Genomic DNA, 20,347 nt, shown 5'->3' on the forward strand with positions numbered 1-20,347 from the left:
TGCCTCTGCTTCCTCATCAGTAAAATGAACTGGAGAAGGAAATGGCAAACCAGTCCAGTATCTTTGCTAAGAAAATCCTAAACGGCATTAGGAAGAGCCAGAAATGACTGAATATACACACAAAATAGTAAACTTCTGGAGATTCAGAGAAAAAGATGAGACAGTCCTTCTCAAACAAATCTTATTTTAATTGAGAGATATAGCACAGATAGAAGAGTGGATCTGAAATGAAGTTTAGATATTAGAGGTCACAGAGATTATGAATGGAGAATGATAAAGTCAGTTGCCTTGCCCTTTTCAACAATAAGAGTAGTTTGGAGTGATGAGGGAAGAGTAATGGGTATTATGAGGCAGATGGCAAGATGCTGGTTTCTTGGTGGATTGCTATATGCAGTATGACACAAGATCCAGTGGATCAGGGAAGTTGATTCCCTTGCCCACGAAGCAGCACAACTCAGCCTCAGGGGGAGCCAAGGGATGGGAAATGGATTCCAGATTTTCAAGAAGGCCAAAGAAAGCTAAAAGTGCTAGAATAGGACTGGTAGGGTAGTACCTTTGAAAGAAGGAATTGCAAGGACATCACCTCCAGACTGTCAGCACCAGAATAGGCTTCAGAAATCAAGGTGTCCTCTAACTTACCCATTTTAGATGAAGAAGCTGAAGCCCAGGTCTTGTTTAGGTCTTGTTCAAGGTCACTCAGTGGATAAGTCGTAGAATTAAAATTTGAACTTAGGTTCCCCAACTCTAGTCCCATGTTTTTTCCACCACACAGCTGGTCTCATTTTCCAGAGTAGTTATTTTTCTGCTGTACCACATAACTTGGAGGCATGTAGGGTGGTGTACTGGATTGGGCAGCTGGGAAAAAGAAATACTCATTCCTAGCCCAGCTCAGAGACTCCATCCCCCACTCCTCAACCCAGCCTCAAGCAGAAGCCTGGACTGAAAAGGTGTGGCTATTTTCAGGAACTCTTGTCTTATAAGAAGGGAGCATATGGCAGGGAGGGAATGTTGCCCAGATGTTCTGTGTTGGTCATTTGGAGTCAGGCTCTGCTGAAATGTTACTGGCAGACAGTCCTTTTATGTTGGCTGGGAGCAGTCATAGTTATATGGCCAACAACTAGGAAACTGAGAGCCCTTATTCGACTCTGCCAACTTGAGAGCTGGGAGCTGGGAGTCAGGGTTAGGCCCTGTGCACGTCAGGATCCTCAGAAAGAGGGAATTAAACAGCATTTCAATAAATTTTTTAGAAGACTCTACCCTGAGAGGTTTCCTGAATGCCTCTGAGGACAGGGGAATGTTCTGGAGGGACTGCAAGAAGTTAGAAATATGTACAGGAAATAACATGAGATTCATCTTGAAAAAATGCAAGCTCATCCATCTGGGGCAGGGGAGTGGGAGGAATAATCCAAAACACAAGGATATAATGAGCAGAAACAACTAGTAACAAAACAGAACACCTCAGTCAAAAGGCCCCAGGGGAAGCAGCCATAGCCAGAAGGGCTCCCTGGAAAGACCTTTCAACTTCCAAGCCTTGTTTAGTTTATGTTTTTTTATTTTTTTTTCCCCTGAAACTATAATGGGACTACAACTCTGAACTTCTTTTGGGGGAGGGGAGGGGAGGTATCCTTGGGAAAGAGCTTTGGGAATTAGGAGTTTATGGCCCCAAGAGTTTATGGGAAACCACCCAGCTTCAAGTGAATCTCTCATACAGAGAATATATTTTGACTACACAGGACTCTATTTTCAGGATTCCCTCAGCCCAAATGATCTCAATGTGTCTTGTGTCAAGTTGTGAAAGAAAACATAGATCTCCCACCCTAATGAAAATAAATACCCTCAAGAAAAACTAAGTTTAAAAAAGAGAGAGAGAAAGAGGGAATGTTTCTACCTATATTCAGACACAATTCCTTCTTTAGGTATGGATAGACTTTTTCCTCATAAATCCTTCAGAGTAATCACTGATGATTTATACTATTGAGAATAGCAAAATCATTTACAGGTGGCCATTTCAGAATATTGCTATTACTTTGTATACATTACATTTCACTTTGTTCATAGAGGACTTTCAGAATTTTTTTCCCTAAGAACATCCTGCTCATCATTTCCCAGAGTCTAATTTTTCTTTAAATGTTTAGTAGAATTCACTTGTAAATGCATCTGACCCTAGAATTTTTTTTCATAGTAAGTTCATTGATGACTTGTTCAACTTCCTTTTCTAAAATGGAGTTATTTAAGTATTTTATTTCATCTGCTACTGGTCTGGGCAATTTATATTTTATAAATATTCACCCATTTCAATTAGATTGTCAGATTTATTGGCATACAGTTGGGCAAAATTGCTCATTATTATTTCTTTAATTTCCCCTTCATTGTTGGTGAATTCACACTTTTCATTTTTGATATTATATTTTGTTTTCTTCTTTCTTTTTGCAATCAAATTTGCAAATCAAAAAGTTTATTTTATTGTTTTTTCATAAAACAGAGTTTACTTTATTTATTAGTTCAATGATTTTCTTACTTTCAATTTTATTAATCTCTCCTTTGATTTTCAGAATTTCTATTTTGGTATTTAATTGGGAATTTTAAATTTGTTTTTTTTCCCTAGCTTTTGTTGGTTTTGTGCCCAATTCATTGTTCTTCTCTTTTGCTATTTTATTCATTTAGAAATATAAAATTTCCCCTAAGAACTGCTTCTTATGCTGTATCATTATTGTCATTTTCTTTGATGAAATTGTTGATTGTTTCTATAATTTGATGTTTGACCACTCATCTTTTAGGATTAGATTATACAGTTTCCAATTGGTTTTTAGCCTTTCTACATTTGATTGTGAGGATTTTATGCTCTGATACGTTAATTTTTGTGTATGTGCCATGTACCACTGAGAAAAAAGTATTTTCTTTTCTATTCCCATTCAATTTTCTCCATGGGTCTACTATGTCTAACTTTTCTAAAATTCTATTCACCTCCTTAACTTTTCTTGTTTATTTTGTGATTAGATTTATCTACTTCTGAGAGGGGGAGATTGAGATTCCCCACTAATATAGTTTTGCTGTCTATTTATTCCTGTAACTTAACTTTTCCTCTAAGTATATATATACATATATATGTCTATGATACCTTTTAGCAAGATGTAGTTTCCTTCCTTGTCTCTTTTAATTAGATCTATTTTTGTTTTTTCTTTATATGAAATCAAGATTGCCATCCCTACTTTTTTTTTTAATTTTAAATGAAGCATAATATATTCTGCTCCAGCCTTTTATTTTTACTCTCTGCTTTAAATGTGTTTCTTGTAAAACAGCATACTTTAGGATTCTGGTTTTTAATCCACTCTGTTATCCAATTCCATTTTATGGGAGTGCGAATCCCATTTACATTCACAGTTATGATTACTAGCCTTATATTTCCCTCCATCCTATTTTCTCCATTTAAACTTTTCTCTCTCCTTTCATCCTGTTTCTCCTTATCAGTATTACTTCTGCATATCACCTCCTTCATTTCTATCATCATCCCTTCTCTTTTCTTTCCCTTTCTCCTCTCATTTCCTTATAAGGTAAGATAAATTTCTATATTCAATTAACCATGTGTTATTCCCTCTTTAAGACAAATTCAATGAGAGTAAGGTTCTAACAATGCTCACCCCCTTCCTTTTTCCCTCTATTTTAACAGATTATTTATACCTCTTCATATGATGCCCTAGTAGAGATACAATTCTTAAGTTACAATTTTCATATTCCTGTGTAGAGGTAAACAGTTTAATTTTATTGTAACATTTTTTTCCCTTTTGAACTTGTTTATCCTTCTCTTGAACCTTGCATTTGAAAATCAACCTTTTGTGTTCATTCTGGTCTTTTCATCAGGAGAGTTTGGAAATTTACTATTCTATTGAATATCCATCTTTTTCTCAGAAAGATTTTTGTTCAGTTTTGCTGGATAGTTGATTCCTGGTTGTAATCCAAATTTCTTTGCCTTTTGGAATATCATATTCCAAGTTCTCTGATCCTTTAAGATAGAAGCTACTAACTCCTGGGTAATTCTGATTGTGGCTCCTTGATATTTGAATTTGAAATGGGACATGATTGAATATGACTGAATCAAAAAGTAAAACTTTTTGAGTAAATGCATATTTTTATAAACATCAAGTATATTTACATATAATGTAAATATTAGTACCATTCCATTAGATACTCCACCCAGCTGGGCAGGTGACTACATACTCTCAAAAACTATGCTAACAGAACATAAGCTCTGGCAGATTCTGACTGCAATGGATTGTGGATCTGAACATTAAGGACCAATCATGATAAATCCAGAAACTTTATCACTAGAAAGTTGTTTATGTATAGACAAATTTCTAAAAGTCACAGCAATTCATGAATATATTCTAATTTAATCACCAATTTTAAGAACCTGGGAAATTACAATGAAATTTATAAAATAAATTCAATCAAAACATTTAAAAAGGAAAAAGTGTAAACAGATTAAATTTGAGGAGCAGGGAAAGAATACTAACAACCTTTAGGGGTGAAGGAAGAATCAAGAAGAGATCAAGTTAATCCTTGAAGGTAGGTAATAATTGCAACTATAGGTGTCCCACAGAGCTCTGTCCTAGAAGTTCTTCTCTTCATCTTCTGTATTATTTCACTTGTGATCTCATCACTTCCTTTGGATCCATTTTACCATCTCCATGCTGATAATTCATAAATCTACCTTTCCTGCTTCAATCTCTCTGCTGACCTCCTGTCTGGTTTTCCAATTGGCTTCCAGATATCCCTAACTGGACTTCCTGGGAAAAGCTTAAATTCAATATGTGCAAAGCAACCCATTGTCTTTCTCATCAAATCCTCCTCCCTTCCAAATTTCCATATTACTGTGGAGTACACCACCATTATCCCAATCATCTAGCCTTGAAACCTATCTGTCATCCTTGACTCCTCACTCCCTCTTACTTAAGTGAAACCCTATCTCCCAAAACACACATCAACTCTGTTGTCAACACATATCAATTTCACCTTCATAATATCTCTTAAATGTCTCATTCTCTCCTCTAACATATCACCACTCTGGTCCACACTTTCCTCACCTCTTGCCTAGTTTGTTTACAAGAGTCTGCTGATGGGTATCCCCCAGTCCATCTTCCACTCAGCTGTCAACAGGATTTTCCTAAAATAGAAGTCAGGATTTGAACCCATATCCTCTGAGTTGAAATTTAGAGCTCTTTCTATTATACATTTATCTCTCCTGCCTTTAGGCAGGTCTTAATTCAATCTAGTCTAGCCACTTCTCCCCTCTTGCCACTGGGCACTGTGCCCTTGGATGAGATAAATGTTGTGGCTGCTCTCTGGTCAGATTTTCTGGCTTGAGTCAGTGGAAAATCTGCTCCATTGGCCTGGCACCAAATCCACGGTCTGCCAATCTTCCCCACTTGAGTAGATGACAGGGGTTCTCAGGGGTTCTCAGGCTGGCCAGCAGCCCTTCCCCTGGAGAAGTGGGCTCCTGGCAAGGGCTGCTGCCACCTCTCCTAATCATGGATTATGGGCTGTCTATGCCCAGAGTCTTTCTGTTGCCCCCATCCTATAGGAATCCCTGAAAGAAAAAAAGAAAGCAAAGGATTGAAAACTAAATCAGAGAACAGGTTGAAGAATGAAAAGACAGAGACAAAGAGACAGAGACAGAGAAAGAACCAAATACCATCTCTGTTTTATACTTCTCCCATCATTCTCAAGCTCCATATGTCAGTAGGCTAGGAGGGAAGGACACTCAAGTCCAGGTGAGTTACCAAACTCTGAGGTTTCTCTTCCCTTTGAATCAAAAGTCAACAAAAGAGTTCCCCATTTATCTGTCTCTTCCATTAAGGTTATGTATGGGTTTTAACTCTTCACTTCATTTACTGAATTGTGATGAAATACATCTCACTTATCTCAGATTATTTTTTCCCTGCTTTAGCAGTATTTTATAGCATTGTAGGAAGTTCATTATTTGGAATCAAAATGCAATTATCACTTCCACATTACTGGGCTTAGGGGCATAGCACCCCACATTCTGCAAAATCAATGTAAAAAATTTTGGCCCTGCCATTGTAGAGAAGTGTGAATTGTTATCATATTAAGAGATAAAACATATTGATGTTATTCAATACTATGCGTGTAATTTCTGCATTTCTGAGTTTCTAAACTTTTTCTGTGTCCTCTGCTGGCCTTTGTATGTCATTTGTGGCTTCCACAAAACTCTACCTCCAAATTCCCATTTAATTTCTTATGTAACCTATGATATGTTGAAATCACAATGGGGAAATTCTCAATGTGGAAGGGATAATGTATCTAGGTTGTGTTTGTGATAATGTTCTGTCTTTGTGACCCTGTACTAGTCTCTTAACCTCCACAGTTGTTCTCTTTGCCTTAGGTTCTTCACTAGTCCATCCTTCACACTTCTGCCCAATGATTTTCTTTACAGTTTCCTGACTGGATGACTCCCCTAACTCCAGGGACCCTTTTTTGTCTCTAGGATAAAATATAAACTTATCTCTGTTCTGCTTTAAAAAGCCCTTCCCAATCTGGCCTAAATCAACCTCATTGGGTAGATTATTACTCACTCCTGCACTCAACAACATAGTTAAACTAATCTTTTCTCTGTACCTCAAACAGGACATTTCAGCTCTACCCCTTTGCCTCCATTCTCATGCCTAGAAGAACTCTTTCCTCACTTTTATCACCTAGAAACTCTTTTCTTTTAAAGTATGGTTCAAGCAGCATCTGCATGAAGTCTTTGCCAATCCTTCCTCCAACTACCAGTGTCCTCCCTCCCAACTACCTTATATTAACCACTTATACATATTAACCAATTATACATATTTCTATTTATTTATTTTATTTATGCTATACATGTTGAGAAATGTACTTCTCTTCCCAATTAGAAAGGAGTGATTATTTCTTTTCTTTTTTGTGCTTTATCACTAGTGCCCAGAACAGGGTCTGCACATTGTAGGTGCTTAAGAAATACTTGATGGTTGATTCCCTGGACCTCATTTTCCTCATCTCTAAAAAGCAGGTGAAATTGGATGGTTTTGGGTCCCTTCTATCTCTAGATCTAAGAGTTATGTTTCTGTTTTCATCAACCCATCCATCCCTTTACCCTTTTAACTAAAGATTTAACTGTGCCTTTCACAATTGGGGGCAAGGAGGAAAGGCTAAACTCTGGGTGTAATTGTGATAGAAGGGTGCCTGTCTAGGTCTGAAAATCTATCTATTGTGTGTAGAGGCAAATATGAGACTTTGTGTGTAGGAGGTAGGGAATACTTAACTATGTTTATCTGTCTCTATTCATCCATTTTATCAGCAAACATTTGTCCATGGCATGGTGGAAAGAATTCAGTTTTAAAAACTAGGAGAGCTGCACTCTTATTCCATTCTACCAGTGTCTGGCTTTGTAACTTTGGACAAATAACTTAATTTCCATAAACAGGTGCCCTAGGCAATCCTCTAAAATCATAAGTTTTAGAGAAGGTACAACATGAACTGTTAGAGAGAGCAAGTCCTTGCAGACTGGGTCCAAAGTGGGAAATTTACTATTGTTCCTCTTATGGTTCTAGGAATAATCCAAATGGATTGAAAATTTTCTAATTCTGCTGTTCAGAAGCCCCCATCTGGTGTGCTCTTCAATGATTAGGCAGCCAAAATTCATTAATTTTAAGAAAAGTGTATTTGTTAAGGTAGTATAGTCAGAACAATTGATAAAGTAACATCCTCCCCAATGAGAGGCACACTCTCTTCTTGTTTATCCAAGATCTATCAGGAGAATGGGCTTAGAGAATGCATCTAAGAAAAAGATAACACAATGAATGGGGGAAAGTTTGATATTTCTTTAAAAGGAAACTATAAATTAACCAAGCTATAGGATCAGATTCCTGTCTCCTTTGCCTTTCTTTCCTAACAAATAATTCCTAGAATATGAGTGGACAGAACAATTCTGGGAAGGTATAGAATAAATTGACCTAGCCCTTCTCTACCCACCCCATACACTGAGGACAACATACCTCAGGGTCAGCAAAAAGACATGTTTTTGTTTAAAATTTGAATTTGTGTTGTTTCCCATTTCCTACTGATCTAGCACCTGTTTTCTCAGACAGTGCCAGATTGTTTTAATGACTGATATTTCCCAACACAGTTTTAAAATAGCTTTCAAGATTAGATATATATATAGATATAGATATATCTTATTCTTGAGGCCTCAATTTTACCTCTTATGTGGTAAGAGTGATGTCTGTTTCTTATGAGAAATGAATGAAACTTTTTCTTTTTACCTTGAGTGATTTCTGAAATTTATTGGGAGGGTTATGTACTGCACAACAACTTCTGGTTGATAGACATATTTTCTCACTTCACCATGAATACCTGCTTAGATGGATATAACTTTCTTCTGGGTTCTAAGAGAGCTCTTGTAAAATCCTGAAACTGATTTTTCATGGTATGCTTAGTTTTTCTTCAGGCCATTTGTGCTTCTGGGCCACTGGTCTATAGTAAATGCTTAATAAAATTTTTTTTATCTATATAAGTCTGAATTTCTTGACCTTTTGAAGTTCAGAAGTCAATCTCTGGTTATAGTATTGTGTGTGTGTGTGTGTGTGTGTGTGTGTGTGTGTGTGTGTGTGTGTGTGTGTGTGTGTGTTTAAGAGAGAGAGAGAGAGAGAGAGAGAGAAAGAGAGAACTTAACCTTTATTTTTGTCTTTACTGCCTAACAAGAAAAGAGATTATCCTCTCTTCCTTGAAGCACTCTCACAAAGTTTGGTCCAGTTCATTGCTAGAATCTATTCCCTGTTATACTAACCTAGAAATGTCTTTGTTCTTTCAACCAATATCAGTATTTTCCCTTGTAACTTCATCAGATTGTGTCCAAGAATGATAGACTTCATATTTCCCCAAATAGTTAAGAACTTGTTTGTACTTAGAAGATACCTATGATTAACTAAATATATGTAGAATTTTTTCATATCTCATTTAGTGATTGATTCTTTAATTCAATGAGACATTCTTATTTAATCAAGACTTAAAGCATCTGGTTAATTGCATTGATTGGGGTTGTAGGTACATCACTTATATCAATGAAATCATCAACCCAGTCTTGGTACCTATTCACTTCACAAGGTTTTGGGATATCATGTATACTTTATATAGCATGAAGAATGGGAAGGATTTACAGGGTAAAGTAAGATACAAAAGAATAGAGTAGGGGGAAAGAGAAAGATGAGGATGAAGAAATGGAAAAATATCACTTTAAGGAAAATTATGATAAATACTGACTCCCAAGGAGGATTCTAGGGACATGGTGGAGCAAATCAGAATATTCCAAGTTTTCCAGATATCCCCCACAAATAAGACAAAGTAATATCTCAGGATAAAGATAGAGGGATAAAAACAAACAAGAGTTGGAGCAAAACAGTAGTCCTCTTGGCTCAACCCAAAAAGACGGGCATCTATGTCAGGGAAGATTGAGGGAACCTCTGCTGATAAGGGATGCCAAACTCAGATGTCTTGCTGAGTCAGGGCCCTGAGTGAGAAGGAGCCAGCTGATACCCCATGAATGCAGAGACAGTGAGTCACTGAAGCTGCTGGCTGGAGATACTTAAAGGAGAGCAGAAGTCTCAATTTAGGTTTAAGGACAAAGAGAAAAATAGAAGGAGGACCTGAGGACAAAGGCAACATTCCTCACCCTTAGGACTAGAGATGATTATACTAACAAACTGCTATAAATAAATAAATAAAAATTAGCAGGCAAAGGAAAAAGAACTCATAAAAAGTTACTATGAGAATAGAGAAGTCTGGAATTCATCATTAGACATACTAAAGTCAAAAAAGGTTTCTACTACCCCAAAGAATAATTTCAAATGGTTACCTGCCCAAAAGGAATCCATTGAAACTCAAAAAAGACTATAAAAATTAAAAGAGAGAAATTGAAGAAAAAAATTTAAAAGAACAATCAAAGAAAAAAAGAGATTATGAAAAAAAGTCAACCAACTAGAAAAGGAAATCCAGAATCTTAAGAAATGACTCCTTGAAAACTAGAATCGACTAAGGGGAAACCAATGAAGTTCAAGAAATAATAAAACAAAATATAAACAATGAAAAAATATAATAGAATATGAGATTTTTCATAAGGAAAACAACTGAGCTGGAGAACAGATGAAAGGAAACATAAGAATAATTGAACTTCCTGAAAGCTATGAGAAAAAAAAAAAAGAATCTTGATACAATAATCCAAGAAATAATTAAAGAAAATTGTCCTGAAGTATTAGAACAAGAGGAGAAAAATAGAAATAGAAAAAAAAAAAAAAACTCCACCTATTACCACTTGAAAGAGATCTTACAAGTCAAACTAACAGGAACAGCATAGCAAAATTCCAAAACCTCCAGCTGAAGGAAAAAAAATATTATGAGCACCAAGGGAAAAAAAATACAATGAAGTCACAATTTAAAAAATTAGAATCAACACAACTCCTAGCAGTGACTACATTAAAAGATTGGTCTTCAAAGAGCAAATGAACTGGGAATGGAGCCAAAAGCTAATATACTCAGCAAAGTTAAACATAATCCTGAATGCAAAAAAAGAATATTCAATGAATTGCCAGTTTTTCAGGATTTTATTGGAAAAGACCTCAACTTAATAGAAAAATTGACATACAAGATCCAAGAGAAATATAATGTAAACATCAAAGGCATACATACATGCATATAAGGGACTTAATAAGGACAAACTATGTTTTATATGTGGACATGTAAAATGTATATCTAGTAATACATTAGTAATTGGGTAATTTGAAAGATTAGGGTAGAGCTCAGTAAGACATATAGGAAAAGATAAAAAGTGATTATCTGACACAGAAGAATTAGATGGGGGAGGACAGCTAGTAGTTCTGGAACCCTACTTTCATTGGGAATGGATTAAAGAGGAAAAATGCATTATATATACTTATTTATTTTTGTGTATGTTTGTATCTATGTACATATATGTTTAAAAGACTTCTAAATTCTAAAAGAAATAAGAGGATAAGGACATGAATCAGGGAGAAAATAAGTGAGGGATTTTTTTTTACAAAGAATCCTACTCACATCATATCAGGGTTAAAGAAGAACAAAATATACATTTGGAAGTAATAAAAGTCTTCTAAAATTATAAAGAAATAAGAGGATAAAGGAATATGATGGGGAGTACAAAAAGTCATATAAATAAATGGGAATGGGATAAAGATGTATAGATTAATTGTAATTGTAATGGGATAAGGAAGGAATAATACACACACATACACACATATGCATATATATATTTGGAAGGCTATAAAAATCTTCTAAATTTAGATAGAAATAGAAGGATAAGGGGAAAGGGTCAGGCCTTCAAAGAGTAAATGAACTGAATTAGGGTCAAAAAATAACATACTCAAAAAAGTTAAACATAATCCTGAATGAAAAAAAAACCAAACCATCAATCAATGCATTACCAGTCTTTCAAGATTTTGTTACAAAAGAGGGATAGGATAAGTAATAGGAGCATAAAGTAGTGTGTAAAAAGCAGAGGAGTCAGGAGGAATAGGAAATGAGAGATTCATATAATCATAAAATAAAGAATAAAATATGTTATGTAAAAAAGCAGGAGTAGTAATCATAATCTCAGACACTGTTAAAGCTAAAATAGATTTCATCAGAAAAGAAAAATAGGGGAATCATACTATATGTCAGTCATATTAATCAACATTTTAAGAAAGCAAGAAAAAGATGGACAGCTCTCAATATATGAAGTATTTATTATATAGCTTTCAACATTATTTTTTTTTCCTGAGGCAATTGGGGTTAAGTGACTTGTCCAGGGTCACACCATTAGGAAGTGTTAAGTGTTTGAGGCCACATTTGAACTCAAGTCCTCCTGACTTCAGGGAAGGAAGGAAGGAAGGAAAGAAGGAAGGAAGAGAGAGTGAGGGAGGGAAAGAGGGAGGGAAGGAGGGAGAAGGGAAGGAATGGAAGAAGGGAGGAGGGAAGGAAGGGAAGAAAGGAGGAGGGAAGGAAGGGAGGGAGAGAGGGAGGGGAGGAAGGGAGGGAGAGAGGGAAGGAAGAAACGGAGAAAGGAAAAGAAGGAAGGGAGAGAGGGAAGAAGGAAAGAAGGAAGGAAGGAAGGAAGGAAGGAAGGAAGGAAGGAAGGAAGGAAGGAAGGAAGGAAGGAAGGAAGGAAGGAAGGAAGGAAGGAAGGAAGGAAGGAAGGAAGGAAGGAAGAAAGGAAGGAAGGAAAGAAAGAGAGAGGGAGGGAAAGAAGGAGGGAAGGAGGGAGAAGGGAAGGAATGGAAGAAGGGAGGAGGGAAGGAAGGGAAGAAAGGAGGAGGGAAGGAAGGGAGGAAGGGAGGGAGAGAGGGAAGGGAGGAAGGGAGGGAGAGAGGGAAGGAAGAAAGGGAGAGAGGAAAAGAAGGAAGGGAGAGAGGGAAGAAGGAAGGAAGGAAGGAATCTGACCATAGAAAGCTATTGTGGTAACAGGGAAGATCAAGACAGAAACTCAGAAGATGACACCAATGTCAGAACACCTGTGGCCAAAACCACAAAGAAAATAATGGAAATTGATCTCAAGCCTATAAAGAACTCATGGAAGAGTTGAAAAAAGAGCTTTAAAAAAGAAAGAATAAAAAATGGGAAAAGAAATGAGAATGATGCAAGAGTATTATGAAAAAAGAGTCAAAAAAAACACACAACTATTTTAAAAAGTAGAATTGGCCTAATGGAAAAGGAGATATAAAAATCACCTGAAGAAAACAACTCCTTCAAAATACAATTGGCCAAATGACAAAAGAAGTATAAAAGCTAACTGAGGAAAACATTACCCTTAAAAGTTAGAATTGAGTGAGTGGAAACTAATGACTCTGTGGGACATCAATAATCAATCAAACAAATTTTTAAGAAAGTAAAAATATAAGAAATTGTAAAATACCTCATCAGAAATACAACTGACCTGGACAATAGATCCAGGAGGGACTATCTGAAAGCCATAATCAAAAGGACCTAGACAACACTTTTCAAGAAATTACCAAGGAAAACTCCTCTATCCTGGAGATCCTCAATTAAAAAGTCCAAGGAACATTAAACCCAAATATCAAACTATCAGGTCAAAGGAAAAATACTGTAAGTGGCCAGAAAGAAACAATTCAAATATCAGGGAACCATAATCAAGATTGTACAGTACTTAGCAGCTACAACATTAAAGAACCAGAGGTCATGGAACTTGATATTCCAGAAGGCAAAGGAGCTAGAACTACAACCAAGAATCACCTATCTAAAGAAACTAACCATAATCTTTCAAGGAAATAAATGGTCATAAGGAGAAGACCAGAATTGAACAAAACTTTGATCATTAATATTAAGACCTAAGAGAAGCTTAAAAAAAGAAAAGGGGAAAAGAAAACATAAAAGATTCAATGAAACTGAACTGTTTACATCCCTACATGCAAAAATGATATTTGTAGTTCTTCAAATTATACTACTCATAGTAGAGCTAGAAGGAATATATAGACAGACGGTATGAGTATAAGATGAATTTGAGGGAACAAAATTTTTAAAAATAAGGAATGAGAAGTACACTAGATACATAAGGAAAGAAGAGGTAACATGGATTAAATAAATATGAAGAGATGCAAAAAACCTATTACAGTTTGAATTGAGTGATGGGCATCACTTGAATCTTATTCTTATCAATGTTGGCTTAAAAAAGAAATAATATGTACATTCAGTTGAATGCAGAAATCAATCTTATGTGATAGGGAAGTAGAAGGGGAGAAAATTAAATAAAGGTTTATTGGGCAGGGAGTTGGGTGGAGGGGAATGATAGAAGAGAGAGCAGACCAGGGAAGATGGAAAACAGAAGCAAAACTGTCAAGGAGAGAAATGGTGAAAGAAAATAAAGGACAAACAGGAGGGAAAACAGGATGGAAGGGAAAACACAGTTAGTAATCTAAATGATGAATGTGAATGGGATGAACTCTCCCATAAAATGGAAGTGGATAGCAGAGTGGATGAAAAACCAGAATCCTACAATATGTTGTTTACAAGAAACACAGTGGAAACAGAGAGACACACATAGAGTAAAAGTAAAAGGCTAGAACAGAATCTATTATGCTTCAGGTTAAGTTTTAAAAAGCAGGGATAAGCAATCTTGATCTCAGAAAAAGCAAAAGCAAAAATAGAGCTAATTAGAAGATAAGGAAGAAAACTATATCTTGCTAAAAGGTATCAAAGATAATGAAGTAATATGAATTCAAATCCTTAAGGGAAAAATTAAAAGAAAGTTATAGGTTCATTACCAACTAAAATCTAAAACAGATCATTTTGATTATGTTAAATTAAAAAGCTTTTAGACAAACAAAAACAAAGCAACCAAGATTAGAAGAAAAGCAAAAAGCCAGGAAATAATCTTTACTGCAACTGTTTCTGACAAAGGCCTTATATCTCAAATATATAAAGAAATGAGTCAATTTTATAGAAATACAAGCTATTCCCAAATTGATAAATGATCAAAGAATATGAACAGGAAGTTTTTAAATGAAGAAATCAAAGCTCACTATAAGCATATGAAAAAGTGGTTTTAATCACTTAATCACAGATTTTTTTAAAAGTCTGCAGATTCATATGAACTGATACAAAGTAAAATGAGCAGAACCAGAAAAACATTGTATACAGTATTAGCAACATTGTGTAATGATCAACTAGGAATGATTCTGCTCTTCTTGACAACACAGTAATCCAAGACAAGTAAAAAGGACTTGATAGAAAATGCTACCCACATCCAGATAAAGAACTGAACTTGTGTTTTTTTCTTGTTTGATCTGTTTCTTCGTCCACAACTATGATTAATACAGAAATATGTCTTACATGATAGTAAATGTATAACTTATTTAAAATTAGCGACTATTTTAAGAAGAGGGAAGGAGAAGGGTGGGAGAACATTTTAGATATCAAAATCTTATAAAACTGAATGCTAAAAATTGTCTTGACACGTATTGGGAGGGAAATCACTATTAAAAGAAAGAAGGAGAAAATTTTGTAGATTTGTTTATTATGTTTTTCACCTGAAAGATCCCATAACAATTTTTGCTGAATTTGCTGAAGAAACTGTACTTCATCGACATCAGTGAAAATAGCATGCTCTTATTTTGCTAAGAATAGCAATTAGTTCAAGTGCAGTTTGAGAGATGCTGCTAATTTATGATTGACAAAATTATATTGATCTTTATTTTTCTAAATCAATAAATGACCTCCACAAATATTTTGAATGTATTTCCTTTATGTTTACTGTTATGGATTCTATTAACCTTACATGATACTCATTGGACATTATGATATGTGGTTTATAAATATGGTTTGTTTTATTTGACAAAAGTTTATTGCCATGGAGGTGCTGTTGTGTAAAATATTTTAAAAGCTTGTAATCATGTGTTACTTATATAAAAACCACCTGCTTTCTTATAAGGAGACTTCAAAAACTTGGGGGAATTAGATAGTACAGTGGATAGAGTACCAATCCTGAAGTCAGGAGGACCTGAGTTAAAATTGGTTTCAGACACTTAACACTTCTTAATAGTGTGACCTTGGGCAAGTCCCTTAACCCCAATTGCCTCAGGAATAAATGAATGAATGAATAGATAGGTAGACAAACAAATAATTAAATAAATATATATATAAATAAATAAATGAGAGTGGAAAAAAAAAAAACCAACAACAACTTGCTCTTACATAGCTGAGCTAAGAGCAGTCTCTCAGTGTATATTCATTCACCCCATGGCTTTGTAACAGCAAAAAAATCAGAACAATTGCAAGTTGGAAGAGGGACTTTTCTAAACAGGAGCCAGTGAAATCTCATGTCCTGATTCTACTTAAAACAAAAAAGTCATTGACATACTTAATAATCTATTCATTAAAGACATGCAATATTCAAATATTTAATATTCAAAACAAATACATTGTATTTTGGAAGCATTTTCAAAAATCTAAATAGAAGGTCAATAATTTTAAATTTCACATTTGTTCATTATTGTTAATGATTAATTTCTAATTTCTAAAGGAATTTCATAGTAGGGGTTGGCCATCTAAAAAATTTATTCACAAATGTTCTGAGGTGCCTGTTCTGAAACAAAAGGCTTCTTGGTGTTACAAATACACTCCTCTGTGAGCTATGGGAACAAAATTTTGTGAACTGTGAAGAATCTTTAATTATTTGCCTTGTTTAACTTGGCACTAATGTCTTGTATTAATAAAACACAAGTGCACATTTTGAACAAAAAAAGGAGGTGAAGGTTATTTTAATTCAAGCTAGGACAAGGGAAAAGATAAGAAGCCAGGGAAAACACACTCATGCAGATTTGAATGGGTCTGTGCTATTACCATTTGAATGAAACTAGAAACATACCCCAACCTCACGATACCTGAACACTTTGGTTATATTTCTTAGATCCAAGACTCCTGGAAAAGGGATGGTATCGTCTATGGACAGTACAACTGGCACAAAGGAACTCAGTAAGGACCAACCAGTAAACCAAAAAATTTGATAAGTCTTAGGGATGTAGGACTCCCTTGGGTCTCATCCCATTTTCATCTGTGTATAACCCCTACCACATCTCCCATTTAGGCTGATTTTAGGAAATGCTGAAAGATTGACCTCATTAGACACCTCTTCTTTATCCCCTACAATTTTTATAAAATATTACTAGTGAGATTAAATTACAAATCTAAACTTTTATATAGCCCACTGCATTCCAAGGTTATCTCCCTTAGTGATTAGAAGTCTGAGTCAAAAAGCTAAATTTGTTCTCTAAATCCTGAATGATGGTCCTTTATCCTATATAGATCATATGTGGAGTATTGTGTTCAGAGATGGGTTTCACATTTTAGGAAAGACATGAACAAACTGGAAGGAGTAAAGAGAAAGGCAACCATTATGGTGATGGGATTGGAAAAACTCTATATGCCTAAGGATGCATAAAATATGGGATGGATATGTTCAAGTACCAACATTGTCTGTTTCATGTTTTATGCCCAGTGCACAGGAGAATCGGTGTGAAGAATTGAATGTGTTTATCCTGGAAAAGAGATGACTTAAGTGAGTTTGGATTGATTTCCTCAAGTTTCTACAGGGCTATACTAAAATAAAGATTAATTATTATCTGCAATGAATGGGGTAGGGGCTGGTAGGGTTGCACAGAGATCTGTTTAGGCTTGATGTAAGGAATATCTTCCAGTTAGAACTTTTAGATCCTACTATAGTAGGATAGATTTGCCTGGGAAGACAGCCACTAAGTATCTTCAAGTAGAAGCTGGATAACCACCTGTTAAGGAAATTATTGAGAAGCATCGCTCTAAGGTATGGACTTGTAAGGCTTTTACTCTTCCTGAGGTTCTGGGGATCTGCAGTCTTGTCCAAGGTACAGCCCAGTACTCAACCCAATTTCTTTAACTGCTCCTATCTCCCCACCTCTTCAACACATATCCTGGAAACTTCCAACAATCCACCCACATCCCTGGAGACTGCCAAGACAGGAGGCCACAATGAAGCTGGTAGAGGGACCAATCTTTTTATTGATGTACTGGCTAGGCTGGTCAGCCCCATAGAGGAAGCTTGAAGCCCAACAGGGAATGGAAGGACTGATTCAGCATGGAGTTCCTAGACCCAGAAGAAGAGAGATCATTGATCTATACTCTTGGGTTTTGTCCAGCTGCTGATTGAAAAGAAGAGTGATAACCAGATCCAAGGAAAGCTGGTCCAGAAGCCTTGAGCTCCAGCAGCTCATCAGGAAGTAGCAGAGGATCTTGTGACTTGGCTAACTTTAAAGATTCCAGGAGCTTTCAGCATCAGGATGACTTTGGTTACAACTTAATGACTCATGTCAGACCTAAGGGAAGAGCAAATATTCTTCTAGTTATTCAAGAGCCATGGGCTGCCTCAAAAGCTAATGGGTTTCCTATTCACTGGAAGTATTTAAGAACAGTCATTCAATGAACACTCCTCTTAGAGATGTTGTGGAAGAGATACCTGTTCAGGACAATATGCCCTCAGTGCCAGGCCTGGTGTCAGGAAGACTCATCTTTCTGAGTTCAAATCTTTCCTCCAACCCTTAGCTTTATAGCCCCTGACTAGCCACTTACCCTCTCTGTCTCAGTTAACTCATCAACAAAATGGGGATAAAAATAGCACTTAAAAGAGTTATCGTGAAGTTCAAATGAATAATATATATGAATTTATTTTAAGCTTTATTCAAATGATAGCTATTATTGTATGAAAATCTATGTAACTGTAACTATTAATTAAAGATGAATATAAAGAATGATGGCAGGATGGTCCCAACTGGAGACCTAAGTTTATGTCATGATTTCCTAGACTGAGTGTCTTTTGGCACTGAAAGAAAAGAATCAGCTTTATGATCACAGCTCATCTTAGAATGTTGCTTTAGATTAGTTTACAATGCATTTTCTTGACAATACCTCAATGAAGGAGAGAGGGAAAGGTTTACTATTTCCCTCTAATAAAGAACAAAATTGAACTTCAGAGAAAAGAAGTTACTTGGTTTAGATCCTGGCTCTCCTGGATGACAAGCCACAAAATCTCTTGGGCCCCTCATTCTGTATCTACAAAATGCCTTAGACTTGAATGCTCCCAGCTCTGAAAGAGCAGAGCTGGGACCTTGAACTCAGTACCCTCAGTCTACTGCCTCTCTATCCCAAAATAATCCTGATTCATTTTCAGTGATGCTTTTCAATTCATAAAATAACTTTCTTCACAACAAACCTATGAGATCAGTAGTGCAAGTAAACATAGATTTCAGAACTAGAAGGAAACCTTTAGACAAACACTTTCACCTTACAGAAAAGAAAACTGAAGCCCAGAGGAAATGAGGTGCTATTATGAGAGTGAGTTGCCAGGAGCTAAATGGTGGAGGAAGATTTGAACTTAGATTTTCCTGATCCCAAGGCCAGGAAGATCACATTTGACTACAATCAGTTCTCTAAGTCTGCTGACTTTCTAGAGGCAGTTAGATGGCTCCTTGGATAAAGTGTGCTGGGCCTGGAATCAAGGAAGGTTCTGCTGTTTAGTCCTAACTCTTTATGACCCTGTTTGGGGTTTTTAGGCAAAGATATGAAAATGGTTGTTGTTTCTCTAGCTCATTTCACAGATGAGAAAACTGAGGCATATAATGGATTAAATAACTCACCCACGGTCATACAACTAGTCAGTGTCTGAAGCCAGATTTGAGTTCAGGAAGATAAATATTCCTTATTCTAGATCCATAAATTTCACCACTTAGTTGCCAGAAGTCATGAAGAACTGTGTTCAAATCTGGCTTCAGACAATTAGAAGCTGGTGACCAGGGCAAGGCATTTAACCTGTTTGTTAAAATTCACTAAAGAAGGAAATGGACAGGGTCTTTACCAAGTTGGAAGTTGAGTTGAGAGTTGAGAAGAGTCTGTCCACAATTAAACAACTGAATACAAATAACAATTCATGGATGCAGAAACTATCTGGGGGTAAAGTTAATTTTTAAAAGTCTCCATTTATTGATCACTTTAGGTTTTACCTTTCCTTATCTCCCTTATAGGGAGGTTATTTTTCTTATATTATAGATAAAGAAATTGAGGCCCTCTTAAGTGATGTGCTCAGAGATACAAGGCTAGGCAGGAACAATGACACATTCTTCTAACTATAAGTCCAGTTCAGGGGTGTCCTGTTTGAAAGTGAGACCATATATCAGATATGGAAGTAGGAGAGGCTGTGAATCCTATTTAGTCCCATCTTTTTTTTTTTCCCAGAGAAAGCTGAAGTGTTAGCTCTGCATTGTCTCAAGGTCTTCCCACCACCCCCAAAGTTATAAAATCAAACAAATATTTATAGAAGTGTTTTAGCACAATGCCAGACATATAGTAGACACCAGGAAAAAAAAAATACTTATTCTCTCCCTCCCCTCTCCCCTTTCCTTTTAATGACCTAACTCTTTCCTTCCTCTCTCTTTCCCCTACTCACCTCAGTATATAGGTTGGAGGCAGTACTCAAATCCACAGCCATTGATACAGCATTTGAATGAGCCTTCACAGTCAGTGTCATTATTACAGCCCTTCTTGCAAATTGCCAGGTTAGTGATTGTCTGGCCAAGAGGAGGGCATTTACCCTTCTTCCCTATAAAAATAATGAGAAAGAACAGAGCTCCTGAAACCTGGAGTATGGACAAGGTTCGCTGGCAAGTAGATGACCTTGAATCATCCAATTTAGTATTAGAAGTGGAAGGAGCTAGTAGAAAAATGAGGGAGTTGATAGCTAAACTTTCTATTACTTAAAGATTATTAT

General features: G+C 36.1%; 2 protein-coding genes across 7 annotated transcripts in view; one reads left to right on the forward strand and one right to left on the reverse strand.

Annotated features, from left to right (window-relative positions):
* The window catches only part of SPINT3 (serine peptidase inhibitor, Kunitz type 3), a 183,010-nt gene that overhangs the window by 74,050 nt on the left and 88,613 nt on the right, over positions 1 to 20,347 (forward strand). The gene's annotated exons all lie outside the window — the stretch shown is intronic.
* Positions 1 to 20,347, reverse strand: part of WFDC2 (WAP four-disulfide core domain 2) — a 47,721-nt gene that overhangs the window by 22,506 nt on the left and 4,868 nt on the right. For 2 of the 4 annotated variants that reach the window (XM_074288485.1, XM_074288488.1), the window contains exons 3-4: positions 20,027 to 20,179; positions 17,567 to 17,903 (exon numbers count right to left, since the gene is read on the reverse strand). In XM_074288485.1, the coding sequence (XP_074144586.1) occupies positions 20,028 to 20,179 (152 nt within the window). In that variant the 3' untranslated portion in view covers positions 17,567 to 17,903; position 20,027. Of the gene's footprint in view, positions 1 to 17,566; positions 17,904 to 19,539; positions 19,731 to 20,026; positions 20,180 to 20,347 lie in introns of those variants that run through there. The other 2 variants (XM_074288487.1, XM_074288486.1) reach the window with 2 other exon arrangements.

This window comes from Sminthopsis crassicaudata, chromosome 2, assembly GCF_048593235.1.
Source record: "Sminthopsis crassicaudata isolate SCR6 chromosome 2, ASM4859323v1, whole genome shotgun sequence".
NCBI lineage: Eukaryota > Metazoa > Chordata > Mammalia > Dasyuromorphia > Dasyuridae > Sminthopsis > Sminthopsis crassicaudata.